Source organism: Dendrobium catenatum, unplaced genomic scaffold, assembly GCF_001605985.2.
Source record: "Dendrobium catenatum unplaced genomic scaffold, ASM160598v2 fragScaff_scaffold_1148, whole genome shotgun sequence".
Lineage (NCBI taxonomy): Eukaryota > Viridiplantae > Streptophyta > Magnoliopsida > Asparagales > Orchidaceae > Dendrobium > Dendrobium catenatum.
Window position 1 is genome coordinate 1021705 of NW_021319610.1, and position 22103 is coordinate 1043807.

Genomic DNA, 22103 nt, shown 5'->3' on the forward strand with positions numbered 1-22103 from the left:
CATACATACCACTTTATAACATATGTATTACATATTTAACACCTAATTCATAAATATTACATTAATACCACATATTCTCTATTTTTATAACAAAATCACCACTCCTTTAACAGCGGCTTAACTCCGTTTTTTTTTTCATTCCCAACTCTCTCTCCATTTCCTCATCGCCACCACAGGAACAATCGCAAAACCCCAATCCATGGCCGCCACCGTCGTCGCCGTCGCCGCCGCCGCCGCCGTCTCCCTCACCGCACCGCTCCTCCCCTTCTCCTCTTCTTCAACGCTTCAAATACTAGCTAGAAAGATTCCTTCCCCCCTCTCCGCTGCATCTCTGCTTCTCTTTATACACCGTACCAATTCCCTCGGCGCTCGAGCGGAAGCCGATGATGGAAGTGACAACGGAGCTGTAGTCGAACGTCATAACTTCGACTTCGACCTGTTCACGATCGGCGCAGGGAGTGGAGGGGTTCGTGCTTCGCGCTTCGCGGCGAACTATGGTGCCTCTGTTACGATTTGCGAGCTTCCGTTTGTTGCTATATCGTCTGACCCGGCTGGTGGAGTTGGTGGAACGTAAGTTGCTTTGCATTTATTGTTTTTTTTTTCTTCTTTTGGTGGATTGAGAGACGGGTTTGGTTGAAAATTACTTTGTTGGTTTAGTTTGATCTTGCCTGGGATAATGAATTGGTTAATTTTCTTGTATGGAAAAGATTTTGTGTGTGAGATTAAACAAAATTGCTTAAGGGAACCATGAAGACAGAAGAAGAAGACCTTTATTGTGTTTATTGAGATCTAATATAGTCCAGAAAGTAGATGTAGAATTGAAAGGGCTCGCATAGAACCCAGCACAGGCGGAAATGATGTTTGCTCGCATGGAACAGCAGCAAAGCTGGAGAAGCAGCTCAGAGAAGAGAAGGGTATCGCTGAAAGAAAAACGGAGTGAAGCCGCTGTTAACGGAGTGATGATTTTGTTATAAAAATAGAGAATAGGTGGTATTAATGTAATATTTAAGAATTAGATGTTAAATATGTAATACATATGTTATAAAGTGGTATGTATGTAAAAAAAAAAAAACACATTCTATGAGTAATTCAAATATTTTATAAGCTCTTTCTTAAAATTGCCCCTCTTTTTCCGTCGTTGCTCTTATTTCTCAGCAAAAATCAAACTCCAACAAAAACCCTAATCCTTCGTCCATGGCGTGGAGATGTGTTCCCCACCTAGGGCACATTCTCCGAGGTACGTATGTTTCTTCCTCTCGCCTAGGTTCAACCTCCATCGACATCCCGCGATGGGTGACCTACATGCCCCGCCCTGGAGATGGCTCGCCTCGGCCGGTGACTTTGATTCCCGGCGACGGCATCGGTCCACTTGTCACCGGCGCCGTGAAGCAGGTCATGGAGGCGATGCACGCGCCGGTCTATTTCGATACCTACGAAGTACACGGCTACATGACGACGGTACCGGCTGAGGTGATAGAGTCTATTCGGAGGAACAAGGTTTGCATCAAAGGAGGATTGGAGACGCCGGTTGGCGGAGGTGTGAGCTCGCTCAACGTGCAGTTGAGAAAGGAACTCGACCTCTATGCTTCGCTGGTTAACTGCTTTAATCTTCCTGGGTTACCTACGAGACACGAAAACGTTGATATCGTCGTGATCAGGGAGAATACCGAGGGAGAATATTCTGGGCTAGAGCATGAGGTCGTTCCTGGCGTTGTGGAGAGTCTTAAGGTACCCGTTTTATTCAGGCGTATCCTTTTGATTTTTGGGAATCGGCAGTCTGTTAAATATTGAAACTTGTCATTAACTTTTTCAAGAAATTTCTTCTTATTAAGGCCACATAGGCTTCAGAGGATTCCGTGGTTTAGCAATTGTTCGACTAAATTTTGTTTAAACTTCTGGCTTCATAAAGTCTTTCAGATCATAGAAAGGCTTCCCTTAATTAAAAGTCGAAAACATTCAAGCATTGGTCTTTTCTGGTTTTTCTTAGCATGCTTTATCAGAACTACGGAAATAATCGGTGAAGATATTGAATTTTACCAACGGTTAAATAAAAGATGAGAAGTTCTTTGACATTTGAGGACTAGAATAATTTTTGAGAAGTGACTGTTAGCATGATTTATTATTGCTTGTTTTCAGTTTTTGTATATCTGAGTAATAAAGAACATGAAATTGTAGAAATATTGCAGATAATGATATTTAGCCAATTACTAAATATGTTTGGCACAATTTTCTCTACTTTTATTTTGTTTGAGAAATACCCCATTATATGCTCTTTTTTTGGTTGTTCTAGAATGCGGTCTAAAATAAAAATTGTTTGCATTTTGATTTTTCAATGATTAACTGACAAGCTGTTCTTCTAATTACATTTTGTTTGTAGTTACTTTCCTGGAAAATTCTGAGAAATTATTTTAGTTTAAAGTTTACTACTTTCTTGAGAGTCTAATGATATGCTATTTAAGTCTAGTTTTATTTTCTGGGAAATGTATTGATGCATATCTATATAGCTTGTGTGATATCATGTTATTTTTTAAGAAATGCAACTTAAAGAAGGGGAACCATTCATTTTATGGGCAATTTGTTTTGCTGGCATCTTAGACGGAACAATATATTCATAGTATTTGCCAATTTTAAGGATAAATCCATTGATTTGTCGATTATCTAGATCTCAACCCATTATTTTGCCGTTGAAGAGATGTTATGTTGATGGATAAAAGGAGTTGGAAAAAAGAAATAAAGACTACAATGCATGAAACATCCACTAAGCTCCAAAATTCTATATTTGATTGGTTTTGCATCTATGAATTTCTTAGGATTATGCTTTACTAAGATATCTTATTTTCATTTATTAGCATGATTTTACCAAATATCTCTTCAATAAATTTGTGACACTATTCCTCTCATTCATTCTAGACTTCTAGTGTCTAAGTTGAATTTCAAAAGATGCTATTTTTTATTAAAATTGGCTTAGTTGCTTAGTTTAGCATATGGATAAGAAGTCAGCATTTATGACATTAGTAAAGTGGGGATTATCTAATGGAAATATTAATTAGTAAAAATCTTAAAATTTCTCATCCTGCAATAGAGTTTTTACCCAAAAAACAGCATAAACTTAAAACATTAGAATAGTTTACAGCAGTCATTAACGTTGTTTGCTTTCTTAAGGTCTTTAACGTATATGCCAAACATCACCATTATTAGTGTGGTTATATTTTTTCCTTAACGTTCTATATTTTCACTATATTTATTTATTAAACCTATCTCTGGTTGGTTGTATGCACCCTCTAAACTTTGTGTTTTTCTTTTATGTCTTTCTGTTTGGCTAGTTATAAATGCACCACTCTAGTCGAGTTGGGCTTACGTTAAATTTAAAACTTAAACATTCTGAAACATGAAACAGCTTCAACCCTCCAAAAACAATAAAATCCACAATTCTTAATGCATACCTAACAAACTAATGACCATTCAAGAGAAAATTGTTCATGCTGGAACAGATTTAGAACTGCCCATGAGGTTCTCAACTAAGGTTATGAGCAATTTATAGTTTAGATGTGCTGAACCTCCTGATTCAATTTTAAAATATTGAATGCTTTTCATCAATTTTCCTTGTTAATTTTTCAAGAACTTGTTATCACTCCATATTTTATGAATAATAGATTTTAATTATACTTGGTTATTGCTTATAACTTAGTTTTAAAGCTAAGATCTATCCACATAATCACTTCTAAGCTTATGGCCCGATCAAACCAAGAGTCTAAACTGACTCAACAACGTGATTCCAGTTGTTAGGTGAATCAGCTGAAATGTTTTGGGTCATAATGAATAGCTGCATTTCATTATTTTAGATTTTTTTTTTTCAGGAATGCTTAACTTTCTTGAAGTACATTATTTTTTTATTGTTTAGTAATCTGGTCTCTACATGTTCTTATTTCCGTATTAATGGCTTGCCAGGTAATCACAAAGTTTTGTTCGGAGCGCATTGCAAAGTATGCTTTTGAGTATGCATACCTCAACAACAGAAAGAAAGTTACAGCTGTGCACAAAGCTAACATCATGAAGCTTGCAGATGGTCTTTTTCTAGAATCCTGCCGTGAGGTTGCTACAAAGTATCCTGGGATAAAATATAATGAGATTATTGTTGACAATTGCTGCATGCAACTTGTTTCAAAGCCTGAGCAGTTCGATGTAATGGTAATCCATTTTTTGCTTCATCTTATCTCTAACAATTTATTATCACGAACAGATGCATTTGATTATCTTGTGGTCCATCCTTTACGGAAGTGGCTACTTATTTCACAGTGTTGTGACGTGTTTCAGCTGAAGTTCAATTTTATATCAATTTTCATCAAATTTTTTGTCGTTGAGCATGTTGATGCTGAAGTTCTTATACTTAAGTTCTTATTATGTTTTGCTTGTATAAATGATTCTTCAGGTTTATCTAGGAAATGTTTTTAGTTGTTATTGTAAGTACCATCTTAGTTGAAGTAAGTTTGATGTATAAGATATCTTAGGGTTTAGGATTTCTAATGCATATTTTATTTGCGTAGAAAAAAATGTAAAAACATGCAATATTCACATGATGCAAGATATTAATCCAAATTAATTATTCATTACCTTCTATGTGAAATAAAAATATATGCTGAAAACCAATTAAATGAAAGAAATTAAGAATCAAGAAGACTGCAACTGAAATTCATGTAGTTGACCAAAGTCCAGTTTTTAACAAATCCAATTCATCACAATCACATTTTCGGCTCAATAATAAAACTGTAGAAGAGGATACAAAAGAGTAAGAAAGTAAGATTTATAAAAAAAAGCAAGCTTTACAGTTGTACAAGTCGGTAAAATCTTACAGAAAATTTCTATTATCGATTGACCAGGGAATTTAATTCTTAATGTAAAAGTAATTGCACATCCAACTTAGAAATTTTATTCAACCACTGATTCACCTTTTGCACATGCCTCAAATCTTTAATTATAATCACAAGCTATTAGAATTCCTCTTAATTACTCATAAATTATATAAAGGAGTTGCGCCAACAGAAAATCCACTGGAATAGAATTCACAACCCATTCGTAGGACCTTGAACTATGATGCACCGACACTTCTCCTCAAAGAGCCGTGTAGTGTCTGACACGTCTCATACACGACACACATCCGACATGCCTTCGACATGTATCGGACACGTCGAAAACGTGTTTGATTAAAAAAATATTTAATACAAATTGGACACTCGTGTCTTAAATATTTTATAATTTTTTTAAATATAATTTATTGTATTTAAAATTTTTGTTTATTTAAAATGTAGAATTAAATTTCTTATTTCCTATCCACAATACCAAATCAATCACTCGCACTCAATACCGCATTCATTGAATATTCTCATTTTCATTTCTCTTTAGCGTGCTGAAACTTTGGTTTCGCAACAATGTCGATGTCATCTCAACATCGACATCTGACGTCATTAGAACATCAACATTTCAAAACAACATCAAAGATTGACACTATCTTGGCATTGATGTTTGACGCTAGCAATTTCTACACCCACAACTTGACAACTCATCTTTATCCAACGTTGTCTTAACATCGACAACCAACGCCCTCTTAACATTGACGGCATACGCTCTTGACATCGGCGTCCGATACTTACTGAATAACATCGATGCCCGACTCTCGACAACATTGTCCTCTCCTCTCTCGATGCTTAATACATGACATCGACGCTCGACTCATAACATCATAGTATTAATCTTTTTAAGCACAAATTCTAGTTAAATGACTTATAATTTTTAAATTATTTTTGATATTATACTTATTCAATTTTTATACACATTTTAAATATAAAAAATTATAATTTCATGTCCAACCGTGTTAGTGTCATATATTTTCAATAATTGATGTGTCTGTGTCGTGTCATTTCCATGTCTGGGCATCACAGACCGTGGAACAGACTAGTTTTTGGACCTCAATCCAGGAGGAAACTGCATAAAAAATAAGCCGCCCAAACAAAACTATCAAACCTGAGAGAGAAGTCATTGAATAGATGCTACCACAGGACTCTAGCACACTGAGTCGCACAATTTGGGGGAAAAAACATTGGAATGAAGAAATCTGCCAGCTATTTTCAGAGATTTTTTTTTGTGTGAAAATATAATTGAAATCCAAGTTCGGATTCAATTACAATTCAAACTTTTTATGGTAGATAACATTCTATGAATGCGCATGTTTAGACTCCTAAAATTGAAATTATAAATTAAATCAAAACCATGTAAGTCTTAAATAAAACTAAAATTCATATAAAAGTTCCAAGTTTCTCATCGCCTTAACTCAGATATTTTCTGCTTTAAATGATTGCATATTTTGAGATTCACATCTAATTCTCAATAATGGTCTTGATTTGATCCACATTCTATACTTCCCTTCAAAGTCACCTTTGAAGGAGAACTACTGTACAGTTGCACACCTGCATAATAAATTGCCCAGTATATGTTTTCAGCTTCTATGTATATTTGCTTAACTTCGTTCAATAATGCACTGGAATATGTCATTATTTTGATGTTCTCGTTTCTACAGGTGACACCAAATTTATATGGCAATCTTGTGGCAAACACTGCTGCAGGTATTGCTGGTGGAACTGGTGTAATGCCTGGAGGTATCGGCCTAGTGCAATCACTGAATTCTTTCTATTCTTTTTTAATTTCCCGGAAACATTCATTATTACTTCTGTAGATAAATATCAGAGATTTAATATTTTTCATGATTTACTAACTTCTTTAAAAAAAATTATTTTTAATGCTTTGATTAATATGAAGTTATGTAAGTTAAATTATTAAATTTGTGAATTCTGTCTTTTAGTGATATCTGTTCAAAACTGTACTGCTGTGCATACCTGTATGTATGGACTTAATATTTTTGTACTCAAATCAAATACAATTCCTGACATTATTATTTTTTTTTCTAGAGTATACTTTTGGAAGATCTGCAAATTCCCCATTAAAAGCATTTTATGTGCATTGTATTGTTTTCTTACTATTAGTGATGTGGTACATGGTAGAAGTCCTATCACTAGGGCATGGGCAAAAGCACATGAAGCTCAAGCTAGGAAGGATCCATGACAATTAATCATGAGAATCTACATATTTTTTATGTTTTATGAGTTTGTCTTATGTGTTTATGTAATATCATGTATTTTGTATTGTGAGTGTTATGTGGACATCATATTAATTTATTTTGTTTTGTTAGTAATCATTGTATTATTTCTAAGTCATGCTCAATGTAGCAAGGGCCGGTGATGCTAGAGTATGAGTATGCATGGAAGTGATTTAAGTAGTTTTCAAGTGGGCTCCATGCATGGAGCAAGGGTATAATAATTCCTTTGGACTGACATGAAGTGGTTATTAATGTGCTAAACATTTTTGAGTAAATTCCAAAAGGTCTAGAAGGCTTGGTGGCTGGCCATTACAATCAGGTTGGATGATATTCTTGGATTTCCTACTTTTGTGAGTATGTTTTAATTTTATGCACGTTATTTTTACTATAACTTTATGTCATTTTATCTAGTGTACATAATCTTTCATAAAAATTTAAGAATTTCAATTATCTCCCTCTAATTCTATGTCTAATCCTGCCAACTAGACTCAACCAAAAAATTTGTCTTTGTTAGACTAGTCTTGCTCATTTTATTATGACCAAGCAGAACTTCATAATTTTTCACCAAATTCTTTAGATCATTAACCCACATCTCATACTTCAATAACCTTTATATTAATCGGGGTTGTTCTAGTCAAATTTTTGGAGAATAAATCAGCCATACTTTTCAAGTCTTTTTACTATTTTATCTTATATGTATTTTTAGTCACGTATTAAAAAAAAAAACATCACAAAAAATTTCAAAAATTTCAAATTATATCTAGGGAGTTTCATTGACCATTTTCAATTGAAATTATTAAATTTCACCTATTCTACAGAAAACCATGAGTAATTCTCTAATATTGGTCTATTTTGGACAGAATTAACCCGTATCCCTTCCAGAGCACATTTAGACCTCTTAAAACTATCCAATCCTTAGAAAATTTTTCGGAAATAAACTATACAATATTCCCTTCAAATCAAGTCCAAGTTTGCTGGATTTAGATATATGTAGGGGAATAATTAATTGGTAGACATTGAATTTGCATTCTCTAGACATATTATAGAGCTTCTGACATATCTTTAAATTCACCCACCTTGAAGTAACTCCTCTATAAAAATTGATTTTAACTATTCCAATTATATGAGAAGAGTTCCCCCACATCCACAATTGATCATATTAGTGATCTACGACACCATCTAATTCTCTCATCATCATTTTGGTATCAAAGCCTGAGAATGCCTGAAAATGGCTCCTTCTTTAGCAATTGGTGGACATTGTTTGCATTAAAAGATGGACACCAAGGAAGTGAGAAGTTTGGAGAGGCTTTTGCAAATTGTGGATTAAAAATCATCAAGAGGTAATCTCTCGACTCCGCGAAACAGTACTATAAGAATTAGTACTGAACATCCCTCCTGTAATAGTACAGGCTCCCATAGCAATGACATATTTTGGTTCAGGCATGTGCTCATATAATTTGTATAATCTTACTAAAGAAGGAGCCATTTTCATTGTTACTGTTCCGACTGTTAAAATGAGGTCTGCTTGCCTTGGGCTCGATCTTGGCACCAACCCATAACGATCAAAGTTGAAGTACTTTGGGCTTGATAAAATTCATTTTATGATATTCTCTTTTCCATTGATAATTCTTGTAGTAGATTACATGTTTGATGCAATTCTATGAACTAATGCAAGAATATCAGTTAGTTGCCTCCACATATTGGCCTATCCATTAGACAATAAACGTATCAAACTCAATTGACTAGAGTGGATCCAAATCAGTGAGGGAGTGCTCCACTAAATTATCTAAAATCTCATTTTGATTCCTACTAAGATAAGAAAATTATCTTGAACAATTTAGGGTTTTATCATAATTCTAGTTTATTTTTTGTACTAGTTTACTTCTAATTTTTGTTTACAAGTTTGTGAAGGCATTAAAATAATTTTCTAAAATTATTTGCATGAATTTTATTTAAATCAACTAGCTTCTCTTATTTAAAAGAATAAATAAAAAATATATTATAGAAGTCATATTTAACTTTCATTATTGCAGTATGCCACCAAAGTCAACTAGTCAGGATCAAATAGACAATGCCAATAAGAGGATTAATGAGTTCTTCAAATTGATGCAAAATTAAGTAAACTTCAAGAGCTCATTTTGAACTTAAACACAAATTCAAAACTTTCTTTGTTAGGATACAAATTTCTTTATTAGCACCAAACACAATAGAAACTGAAACAATAGGAGAAGACTACATAGAAGATGCTAGGGTGTTACCTACAAACTAGAAGGCAACCTTTTAGGAATCATGAAAACTTGGTTGAACTCTAAAAGAAGGTTAAGGTAGATGCCCTTATCTATGATAGAGTCCATGACCACAACAAATTCCTTGACTGGCTTACCTGGATAGATGAGTTATTTTATCGTTATCAAATGGTTAACTATCGAAGAACCACCTTTTCTAAGATGACGTTTATAGGCTATGTCAAAATTTATTGGACCAATGTCTTAGTGAAGGAGGTAAGGTTATTATTTGGGTTGAGATGAAAGAGATGCTAAGGGTTAAGAACTTGACCTAAAAACCATTACAATAAGTTAAAAGAACAGTTGATGACTCTTAGGCAAAGCAATATGCAAGTGGTGAGCAGATGAACTTATTTGAGGATTTGATTCCTAGGACTAATTGTATAGATTAAGAGTGACAATTAACCAACAAGTTCACTATTGGTTTAAGAAGTGAGTCATATATGAGGTTGAGTTACCGGACCCTTAAATTTTAAAAGATGCTTTTTGCTATGCTTTACTTTAAGAGAAACATAAGAAGATAGCTTCTTCATCTAGAATTAGAGGTCCAAATCATCCCTTCAATCATCCTCTTATTTTATCAAGAGGTCTATTATTAGAACTACACACTCATCTGGTGCCCAACCTAATGGGAGTGCACTTGAATTATAACTAAAGATATAAGGGATTTTTACATACATAACACTTAAAATAATTCAAATTATATATCTAACACCCAAACTATTATATTTACTAATATACCACATAAAATCCTATTTTACATATTTTCTAACACTCCGTTAATGCGAGGGTTTCCTGTCGTGTCTTTCGTCTCCGTTCGTTTGTGTGAGGATCGTCTTCCCCATCCGAAGGAAAAGCCTTCTTCATCAAAGGTGTCATATTCGACCGCTTCACATGCCTGACATCTTCTTAGCTCGGCAAGTATTCAACTCGATGCATGCCCCCATCTCAACGTCTTCCCCGTCCAATTCCTTGATGGGGGTTAGAGGTTTTTTTTGCCGGTTGATCTTGTCTTCATTTTCATTGTCGTTGTTCGCCTTCTCCATGTCATGTCGGATAGTGGGCTTTTGTTTGTTGATCGTGTTCTCATGTCTTCGTTTACTATGATGTGTTTGGAAATTTAGAGATGGACGTAAGCTGTTTGATTGAATACCAAGGCAGCCGTTTTAGGCTGAATCTGAATTGCTTTTGAGTACTAGGCACCATTCGAAAGCTAGATTAACTAATGAGCTCCTTTTCTTTCTTTATTTTGAAGGTGTATTGCTATTGCATCCCAAGTCATAAATCAATTCTATAATGAGTTCGAGTTCCTCAGCAACGCTAATCAGAAAACCCAAGTAATCAAATATATTGTCATTGCAATTTACAATGTACAATATATACTTCACACAAATAGTGTAGTAATGGAAGAAAGTTCTACAGATGCTCCCGAAATAGATCATAAGACGATTTTCATTTTTTTTCGGTGGTGCGATGAACTTGATGAATCGGCGTATGATATGAATTACGAAAGAAGTTCAAATGTTGTCGAAACCAGCATTACTCATGTTGTTTCTGTTAGAGCCGAGCTTTTACAAATAAAAATTACATTGTTGATAGTGCTTATCCTAAATTTGATTGTAGCAATCGTTGTGAACAATGTTTAAAATTGCGTAATCGGGTATTGAGGTGTTTTTTGTTCGTGAGGCGAGGCGTAAGCCTCAAAATTAAAAAATTGCGTACACATAAAATGATAAATTTTGTATTTACTAATGAGTAAATAATATATAAAACATAAAAATGTACAAGACATGAAGTGAAATCAAAATATCCCAATAATAAGACAACATAAAATATAGTCCAACTCAAACTCCATCTTTCCCAAATCACAGTATTCTTTTCATTAACATATAATTCCAAAAACAAATAGCAATGACATATCACTTAAAAACTCATAAGTCATCAGCACTGTCATCACCATGTTTAAAAATGTGCAATTAGGTATTGAGGCATTTTTTTTTTGTAAGGCAAGGTGTAAGCCTCAAGGCATTTTGAGGCGTGAGCCTTACAATAAAAAAATTGTGTCAAGTGCAAAATAAATGTTGAAAGTAAAATTTTATATAATACTCAAATAATATATTAAAAAATGGCGACGGGTTAGAGGTTAAGGAAGTTGAGAGGAAGTTGCTGCGACTAGGGCATACACAAAGTGTGATTTGTTTGCGGCTTTACTTCAGGATTTATGTTAAGTTTTAATATATATCAGGTGAGGCGTAACCCTCACGCCAGTGAGGCGAGGCGCGCCTTAAGGCGAGCCTCAACCAAGTTGAGGCGCAAGCCTCATAAAAAAATTTGAGGCGTAAGCCTCAAGGTGCTTTTCACTGGAATTGCGGAAAGGCGGGCCTCAAGGCGAGCCTCATATTGCGCAATTTTAAACCATGGTTGTGAGTAAATGTAACTGTAAATGCTACTTTGAGTCAATGTAACTTTGAGTCAATCAATGCAACTTTGAGTCAAATGTTACTTTGGTGATAGTGCTTATCATAAATATTATTGTTTTGTTGATGGCTATGTTTGAATAGCAATAGTTATGTGTGTTCTATCTCTTGAAAAATTAGTTTGATTGTAAGCAAGAAACCTAGGAAAATTTGTTTGAATATAAATGTGATTGCTTTGTCATATTTTAGTACTTTGTACTGAATTTTATATTGTCAACATTATATGTACTTCCTATCTTCTGCATTACGACAAAGATTATGCAAGAGCTGTGGTGACATAATGTGGGCTCCAAAAATTCGGCCCCAGCCTCCCCGCCGCGCTTCTTTTTGATTGTGCTTTTATTTGAGTTAGGGGAGTTTTAACGGAATAAGTTCCAGGGTAAATTTTGGAAGGCAGATGGGTTTGTAGATAAGACACTACCTAGAGATTTCGCCCTCATTTTGCCAGGACTTTATGATCTGAGTTCTGGTTTCCTATAGGCGCAAGCCCCTATAGTTAATTACCCCTCCCGATAACGAGAGAGAACTTTCGATTAAGGCTAGTCGTCGATCGGATACGTTGTATCCATAGATGCGTAGTATCAGGCATATAGTAGCAACAATAGACATTGGTATTGGAGAGTTGGGTTTGGAATTGGGAATTTGGGAAGAGTTTGAATGTTTGAAAATTTTGATATTTAGAATAGAAATTTCACCCATCTTTCACTTAAAGCTGATGGTGGGGAGAATGGATGATGGACCCGATCAAGATCCCATGGTTCCGTAGTCCCGGGTCATCGTGGTCCCTGGTCTACTTAGTTAGAGGAAGTAGTCGACCCAACCTGACAGAAGGATCCTTGTCGGCAGCCATGGGTTGCTTCGTCCAAGGGGACCTTGTAGACCTGGGCTGGATTTTTGTCTAGGGGGACAATTTTAAATCCACCTTAGCTTGCAGAGAGCTTTGTGCACTATCAGTCATATCCTATTGATTCATATCTCAGGGATTTGATGCCAATAAGGAACGTATTGGCGCTGGCCATAATCGGTATATGTGGTGCCATTTGGCGGCAAAACCACTCGGTTCAGAGGGTCCCGGGTCGTCATAATCGTTTATCCTGCGGTGTCATTTGGCGGCAAAACCGCCGGTTAGAGGACACGTACCACGTCCTTACTGACAGGAGATTGCTTGAGAATGGATCATAGTGATATATTTTCGACTAGACATTTCGCTCTTTGTGAGCTGAAGTAATTTTCAGATTTGTCCACCTCGACAAATTGTTGCGGAGGGTGGATGGATTTTTGCTTTAAGTGTTAATGAATTAATTTCAGAATTTAAATATCCGGACATTTGGGATGGAATTTGAAAATTTTGGATTTTGGACTTTTGGGAGGCATTTAAAAATGCATGAAATTGACCCCTCCGGTTGAGATCTTCATTCAACACGGCCATCATCCGGGTGTACTTGAGGTCATTTTCATTTGATTGAACCTTGTCGACCCTATCAACTTAACGATAGGGGATCGAGTTTCTCGTAGGCTTTATGCCTTTGTTCATGAATTTTCTTTGTTGAAGGCCTTGAAGGTCAAATATGAATGTACAAAATAAATATTCTGGTCAACTTTCATGACCGTATATTTATCCGATATCTCGAACCCTGTCTACTCCTATTTATCTACTTAGGAGGATCGAGTTTCATAGGATTTATGCATTTGTTTGTGATTTTTCTTGATTGTAGACCTTGAAGGCCTAATATGAATGTATTGAAACAAATACACTGGTTGCCACAACCGTGTATTCGTTTAAAGGTTCGAACCCTGTCGACTTCTCTTGGTCCGTATAGAAGGATCATGTTCGAACTAGAATTCACTTATCGACCCGCGCAGCATCCCTAGGCATCACGTGTGTACCAATAACACGCTCGCCGGGGCCCATGCGGGTGATTTTTATATTGATTTAGACGTACCTCATTATGTACCTATGTGTATTCAAACTATAGTGCATGTGCAGGGGTACTTTGAAATATTTGTAATTGTGTAGATAACTATCGTTTGGATGCACACAACTTTTCATTTGAGAGCTTATACACACCTTCTGTCCGCTAATATGAGTGTTGCGGATCCGGTGGCGTGCATCTTGGTTTTGACTCCCCTTTTCTCATTCACCGGGGAGGGTTTTTCTGAACTTTGGAGTCAATGACTGCTGATTTGAGGAGAACTTTTAGGATCTTCAGTGTAGTAGACTTGTTATTTCCGGTGTTTGTGGGTACCAGAGCTATTTTCTTCTTAAGTGTAGAACTAAAAAGAGACTTTGGAGCATCAGGAAGTTTGGTTCTAATTTGTTCAAACATTTCCTCCCTTCTGTCAGGGGGTGTCCTTTTTCGTACATCGGGTTGTCTTTGTACCCGGTATACTGACAGCACTTTGATCACCACTGTCATAGGTGATGCTTGTACTTGTGCCCACAGTTGTTCGTTGTGCCTAAGACATATCCACTGTTGTTATCCACAAGTGTTCATTTGCAGGGCATCGTTGAATCCACTATAACCTCCTGAAGGTATTTGTAGAAGACCCATTTACATCAGTATCATATCCACCTTTCACCAATCTTAGGTGGGTTTGATGTCTATACTTGTGCCCATAGTGGTCCGTTGTACCTACGACATATCCACTGTTGTTATCCACAAGTATTCGTTTGCAGGGAATCGTTGTATCCACTACGACCTCCTGAAATTATTCGTAGGAGACCCATTGTTGCCTACATTATGCCCATCTGTCACCAATCTCAGGTGGTTTTTGTGTATCTGCCCTTGTTTGTAGGTCCTAGGTTGAATGCATAGGAGCCTTCTACTGTAGATTGCGGGCATTTGTATTTGTTATACATCGTCTTCCTCTACTTGTGAACATTTCATGTTGCATATTCGATTGATGTGACTTGCAAAGGTTCCTTATATTTGTTTGAATCTTCGGTGCGAGCTCAAGTGCTTGTTCAAGTCTGATTCATACTTGGATTTCTCGTTGTCCTCTTGAGTTTGGACTCTATTAAAGTTCAAGTCTTTGGTTTAATTCAGCATTATTTGATTGAGCTTGATTTAATCTTGATGTTGTATTTGAGCTTAGGTTCAAATCAAGTTCATTCGTTCAACTTCATTCGAGTTCAAATAGTCCCCTTCTGGCTTATTGAATTGATGTATGGTTCAGGCTCCTGATGAACCTCTTCTATTTGAGTCCCCTGCAGTTATTTGAGTTCAATTGCATGTTCACTTTTTATTCAAAGTCTTCTGGGGTTTTTGTAAGTTCAACTACATCTGAAAGTTCTCCACCACGAGTCCCCTGTTTGTTCTTGCAAGTTCAAGTTCATATATGTATTGTTTGAATTTGACTCCAGTTTGATTTTATTTCATTTGATTTTGACCCTTAGAAATTATTTAGAATTTTGTTCAGATTTAGGTCCACAAGTTCACTGTTCTTCGTACAAGTCCCCTGCTCATTTAGTTCAATTTCTGTGTATTTTTGTTCGAGTGCAGGTCTTCTATGTTGTTGCCCAAGAAGGTCTTCAAATTGTTCAAGTCTTTGTATATTTCAGTGAAAATTTAGGCAGCACCCTGGCATATCCCTCGTTTGGGGGGAATGTAGGGGAGCTGGGCCTTCCCACCACGCTATTAGAGCGTGTATGGTAGGTGTCCTTAGACACCTCGGCCGTACAAATTTTCATCCAACCACGCTACAAGAGCGTGTATGGGGCCTTCAGCAGTACCCGTACGAGAACACCAATAGCTTTCCCCACCACGCTACTAGAGCGTGTATAGGGCTCACCCACATCGCCATATGCTTCGCACCGGGCTCCCTCCTACCGTGCTACAAGAGCGCATATAGGTGGTTCCCCGGTCCGCTACAAACGTCGAGAATGGGATTTTGGAACATCATACCTTTGCGTAGCAGTGTTGGCGCCGATGTCGAGGTCGAGGACCGTCCCCACCACGCTACAAGAGCGTGTATAGGGCTTATCTGCCTCGTCGTACCTGTCGCACCGGCTTCTCCCCCACCGTGCTACAAGAGCGCGTATAGGGGATCCACCGGCGCGTCAAACGTGTCGAGGACGGGGTTTAAGTTAAAAATGTATACCTTGAAGTTCGGCGGAGGTGGCTCGTGGATCGAGGCAAAGGGTCATTTTCTTCTTCTTTCTTCTTTTTTTTAAATAAATTATAATTAATACTAATTATAATAATAATAATTAAACAGTTATAATTAATAATTAATTAATTGTAATTACAGTTAAATAAAAAAAATCCCCCCTCCCTATTCCTCTGCTCATGGGAACAACCGCAGAAGCGCGCGATACGGGAGAAAGTTACCTTCACAGCGGCGAGCTTCTCCCTATTCTGATCAAATAGGAAGGGAAAGTCATCGGATGAACGGAGTCAAACAACAACCAGGGGGCCGAAGAAGTGCTCGATCGGGAGAAAGTGACCTTCACAACCGGCGAGATCTCGCTTTTGCTTCCGATCGAACAGGAAGGGAAAGCCGTCGGAGGGGCGAGGTCGGACACCAACGAAGGAGCTGGAGAAGCCTCCCAAAGGGAGAAAGTTACTTCACTGCAAGCGAGCTTCGCATTTCCGCTCATGATCAAAATGGCGTAGCTTCCGATTCAGACAGGAGGGAACATCGTTGATCAAGCGAAGTCGCACAATCACGAAGATGTCGGAGAAGCGACGAGCTTCCGTCGTTTCGTCCGATCAAACTATTGTAGCTTCCGAACCAAAGGGAAGGGAAAGTCGTCGAATGCACGAGAGATCGAGAGAGAGCGAGAGTAAAAGAGCCGCAGCTCTCTCGTTTCTCCAATATTTAATCGCGGTAGAGGGATCGTGCGAGGACGTGGGAGAAGGGACGTCGACGTGCCAGCGATGTGCGAGGTATGTCGCTGAAGAGGTACTGCTTTTTTTTTCTTTTTGTTTTAACATTACGGGTCAACACATAACTATGCAAGCTGTAATAGTGATTTAGTTTTAAAAGCCTTGTATTTCAAATCTAAAAGAAATCAAATGCGCAAAGTTGATTGTTACACTAAGTTGCGTTAGGTGACTGTCAAGAAAATTAGTCATTCCAACTTTTAAATGTCTGTCAAGCATTTCTGTCCGAATGCTCATGTAACGTGCAATGCTGAGGCAGTTTTCTAGCAAGTGGCCTACTTCGTCCATATCAACAGGTTATGAAGAGATGTTTTTCTTTCTTCTTGGGTCTACCACGCGTAATGTCTATCTTCTTGTGTGAATGCTCATATAACATGGTAATTTTAATATGCTTTGTGAAAGTCGCCTTAGACCACTTACACAACAACGAGCTCAAGTATGGTAAATTTGGGAAATGATTTTGTTGATCTCCTCAACTTTCATATGCAAATCATTCAGCTTGTAAATGTTTGTGGCTATCCAAACCAAATTCCGTAGCATGTTGCCATCTTTACAACGATTTTTTTTTTTTATAATAATTCTAATGCATACCTTAGCCTTCCCTTAGTCTCCCCTACGTTTTTCCCCAAGCTTGGCTGCCGGAATCCGCCGCCCGAGCCACCCGTTCTCCTCTCCCGCCCGCCTTCTCCTTGATTCGTTCAGTTCGGGCGGAAGAAAAGAAATGGGGACCGAATATAATTCGGTCCCCTTAAGAGAAAGGGATTTCATATCATAATGTCAATTTTACGCTTACTTAAATCATTCATGCTTAAATAAACACTTGGGGTACTTTGGGTATTATGAGACTTCTCTAATTTTTATTTCCTAAATTATGCAAAATTAAATATAAGTTTTATATATCAAATTTCTTATAATTTTGTGTAGAATTTTATAAATTTATTTTCGTCGAAATTCGACAACTTTGAAAAATCCACTTAAATCTCGTTGCGACGCATTGAAAAGTGTGCGAGGTGTAAAACGACATTTCTTGGATTTTACAATTCTTCCCTCCTAAGAAAAAAATTCGTCCTCGATTACACATCTTCTAATTACAATTCCATCAACATCTTCCATTTCATTAACATAAACTTCAACATTAGAACAAAATAAATTAAACATCTGAAATATCTTAGCAAAATAATCTGATCAATCCCAAAACATCTGACATGACATAATAAGATAAACTACTAAATCCAAAACACCAAAACATCAAATTTATCATTACAAGTCACTAAAAATAAACTATAAAGCCATCTCAATTCTCCTTGTCAGCATCTTTAGATTCATTGGGCTCTTGCTGAGTCAAAGTGTGAACTCGCGGTCTGACATTCTGTCTGGATTGACTTTGCACTGTACCTGCAACTGATGGTTCTATCATCTTGGTTTTTCCATAATTCCTCTGTGAAGGTGCTTCAACTGATCTCATTTCTCCTGAAGTTTTTTGAGCCAAAGAAGGACAATATTTTGCTGTGTCTAGACTGATGACACTAATAGCAAGTGTTGGAACCAATCAGACATTCACCTTTATGTAGTTTGCCACACTTAGCACAAGGTTTAGTGACTTTACTTACAGTTGCACTACCGCCTCCACTAGAACTAAACTTGGACTTCTTCCCATTTGATCCCTCAGTCTGATTGCTTTGAATATCGTCTTCAGAACTCTTCCTTTTATGTTGGTCCCTTCTCCTCTGAGTACTTTGCAAGTCACTCTCAATTCTTCTTACCATCTCAACCATGGTAGCATAATCCTCAATGCCAAAAGGGATTAATAGCTGTCTAATGGCATCCTTCAAACCAGATAATAAACGATGGCATTTCTCTTATGCATTGGGTATCATATGTGAGGCATATCTGGAAAGTCTAGTGAACTCGGCCTCATACTGAGTAATTGTTCTATCACCTTGCACCAATCTATTGAATTTATCTTGCATATGTCTTCTAGTAGATATTGGTATATATCAAATTCTAAATACCTTGACAAACTCATCCCAGGTCACTTGGCTATTAGGTCTTCCTCCAAAAGTCTCTTCTAATTTACTTCTCCACCATCTCTCTGCTTTCCCATTAAAAGCATATGCAGCTAAGGTAACACTTCTATCTTGAGGGCATAGCATTCCTTTCAATATTTCCTCAATCCTCATTAACCAGTCCTCCGCCTCTATGGGTCCACCTCCTTTGAATGGAAGCGGCAAAATAATTTCAGGTTTTTTGTCCATTGGAGTACTTCCACTGCCTCCAGCCTGAGTCTGAGTACTCTTTATCATTTGGGTCATAGCTGTCATTATCTGTGCAAAAGATTCCATAGTAGCATTGATGCTACTATTCAAAGGTTCTGTTACAACTGGAATCTCACTCCTAACCTCTCTAGTAGTGCCATTAGCGGCATCGTTCTCAGAATCCATGGCTCTGAGATATAACCGATGAAATAAAATTAGCAGTTTATAACACATACTTTATACCTTAACTAACCTAGAGAATCATCCTATTGATTCTTTCATATTGATAAATATTCCTAAACTTTTGCTCTGATACCATTTTTGTCACGACCCGGCCCGGTGAGCTCGCATAGGCGAGGTGGAAACGGATGGTCGGACGGTAGGTCAAATATCTAATTCCTAAAACTATCACTTTAACATTTGAAAGAGCCTCTAAAACATAAAATTGAAAACACAAATATAAAATCATTGATATTCATAAAATTATCTTTCCTTATGCGCTCCTCTTCTACAATATATATTGCCACCCCTTCTACTCATTTGATTTACAGTAACTACATCTGAAAAATGTTAACAACTAACATTAAACCAGAGCTCAGTAAGTAAAACACAATTCTAAACTACAGTAATCAAGACAAAATGAACAATATGCTAAATGCCAAATTCATTTAAAACATAACATATATTCATTTCTTACAAACATATTATTAAACATATAATATCATAATTCATATCTTTCATTTCCATTTTCATATTCATATTCATATTCATATACTTAACTTTCTCATTTTGTATATATTACAACCGTCACAGGAGCCACCGTCTAGTACCATAAAGATACTCCTTTACCATTTTCTTTTTCAGATCCTTTACAATTTTAACCTGCATAAGTACAACATCCCCAGTTAGTACCATCAGGGGGTGAGCTCCATCATTTCAGCATGCACATACAAGCATTCAATATAACATTCATATCATATCATTTCATTTCATCTTATTTCATATAACATATAAACTCTATCATATAAGACCATAAAATATAACTTGTAATTTGCATGATCAACTGTTTAATAAGAGTAAAGAAGCATGATTGGTCTTTCAAATCATATAACTTGTGAGAAACAATAGACATTACTGTAATTAAAGAATCATGTATACTTACAGAAAATTAGGAATTTGATTTCTCTTTGCTAATCCTCCTTCCTTCGAGGTCACCACGATTATTACCTATAAGAATCAATTTCTCAATTTAAAATCTACAAAAAAATTTGAAACAAAATTTTCTCTTTCTAAACTATTCTAGGTTCTCTCTTTCCCCCGCTCTCTCTCTCTCTCATTTAAAACTTAAAGCATACATATATTCTAAAAATTCATTATTTTGTTTAATTATATATTTTAATCAAAATAATTCTTTACCCTAAACCTAAATTAATTTAAAATAAGTTCTATTTTCGGATTTAAATTAAACTAAAATTATAAAAATTAGTATTTTGAGAAAAATCTCAAAATTTCATCATTAGAATACTCCTTCAACCATTAGAAATAAACATTGTTAAAAGATTTCATAAAAATCAATATTTGGGAAAAACCCTAATTTTCCAAATCTTAAAAGTTTTAAAGAAAATCTCATTTCCTTGCATAAAACATCTCCTAAACCTATCATATCATTTTCTTAAAGAAAATTAATGTTTTCCCTCAAATCCTAGATTCTTCTCATCCAAAAATCTTTGAGAAAAGTGGAGAAATAATAATTCTAATGCATACCTTAGCCTTCCCTTAGTTTCCCCTACGTTTTTCCCCAAGCTTGGCCGCCGGAATCCGCAGCCGGAGCCACCCGTTCTCCTCCCGTCCGCCTACCTGTCCGCCTTCTCCTTGTTTCGTTCGGTTCGGGCGAAATAAAAGAAATGGGGATAAAATAGAATTCGGTCCCCTTAAGAGAAAGGGATTTCATATCATAATGTCAATTTTGCCCGCACTTAAATCATTCATGCTTAAATAAACACTAGGGGTACTTTGGGTATTATGAGACTTCTCTAATTTTTATTTCCTAAATAATCTAAAATTAAATATAAGTTTTATATATAAAATTTCTTAGAATTTTGCGTAGAATTTTATAAAATTATTTTCGTCGAAATCCGAAAACTTTGAAAAATTCACTTAAATCTCATCGCGACGCATCGAAAAGCGTGCGAGCTTTAAAATGACATTTCTTGGGTTTTACAACATACACAACAACGAGCTCAAGTAATGGTAAATTTGGGAAATGATTTTGTTGATCTTCTCAACTTTCATTTGCAAATCATTCAGCTTGTATGTGTTTGCGGCTGTCCAAACCAAATTCCATAGCATGTTTCCATCTTTACAATGATTTTTTTTTATATTATTCCACAGGTGTCTCATACAAACTCTATGCTTGACATCTGGGAAAATAAACTTGATAACTTCACCAAGGCCCTTCTTCATGTCAGAAATGAAGGGTAAATGTTGCGTTTCACAACCTAAGCTTTATGACTAGTTCCTCATGAACAACTCCCACGATTTCTTAGATTCAGCTTCAGCAATAGCATAAACTATTGTGTAGAGACCATTATTGCCATCCAAACAATTTGCAGATAGCAGTACGCCAAGGTACTTAGGCTTACGGTGCCAAGCGTCAACTGCAGTCAAATATCTACATCCAACAATGAATCCTTCAATATAGATTTTGATGCTAACAAAGATTCGCTTAAGAGCATTGTTTTTTCTTTCACACATGTACATAATATGAGAGCCAGGATTCCTGTTTACTAACTCTGACCTAAGAGTAGGCACCCACATATAGTTCTCGCTGATAAAGCCAAACATTATATCTCTTTCTAACTCTCTTGAACCCCAAATTTTGATATAAGACTGACAATCCGTAAGTTATCTCCAAGTTATTACTAATATTCTTTGGTGTGATATCAGGATTTTTCTTCACAATGTCCTTGATTTCATTTGTTACCCAACTAATAGTAGCTCGCTTTTCTCCGACTCTATTAACCCCAGAGCATGAATGAGTTGGATATATTTTT

The 22103-nt window shown here is 36.4% G+C and overlaps 1 protein-coding gene across 3 annotated transcripts in view; it reads left to right on the top strand.

Moving 5' to 3' along the window:
* Positions 1–1116: 1116 nt before the first annotated feature.
* LOC110102007 (isocitrate dehydrogenase [NAD] regulatory subunit 1, mitochondrial-like) overlaps positions 1117–22103 on the top strand; it is a 45344-nt gene continuing 24357 nt past the window's right edge. The window contains exons 1-4 of one of the 3 annotated variants that reach the window (XR_002303765.2): positions 1117–1728; positions 3949–4188; positions 6572–6650; positions 7278–7497. Coding sequence is in view for 1 of the 3 variants with exons in the window: in XM_020830140.2 (XP_020685799.1) it covers positions 1195–1728; positions 3949–4188; positions 6572–6650 (853 nt within the window). In the remaining 2 variants the exon portion in view is untranslated. The remainder of the gene's footprint in view (positions 1729–3948; positions 4189–6571; positions 6651–7277; positions 7498–22103) is intronic. The other 2 variants (XR_002303766.2, XM_020830140.2) reach the window with 2 other exon arrangements.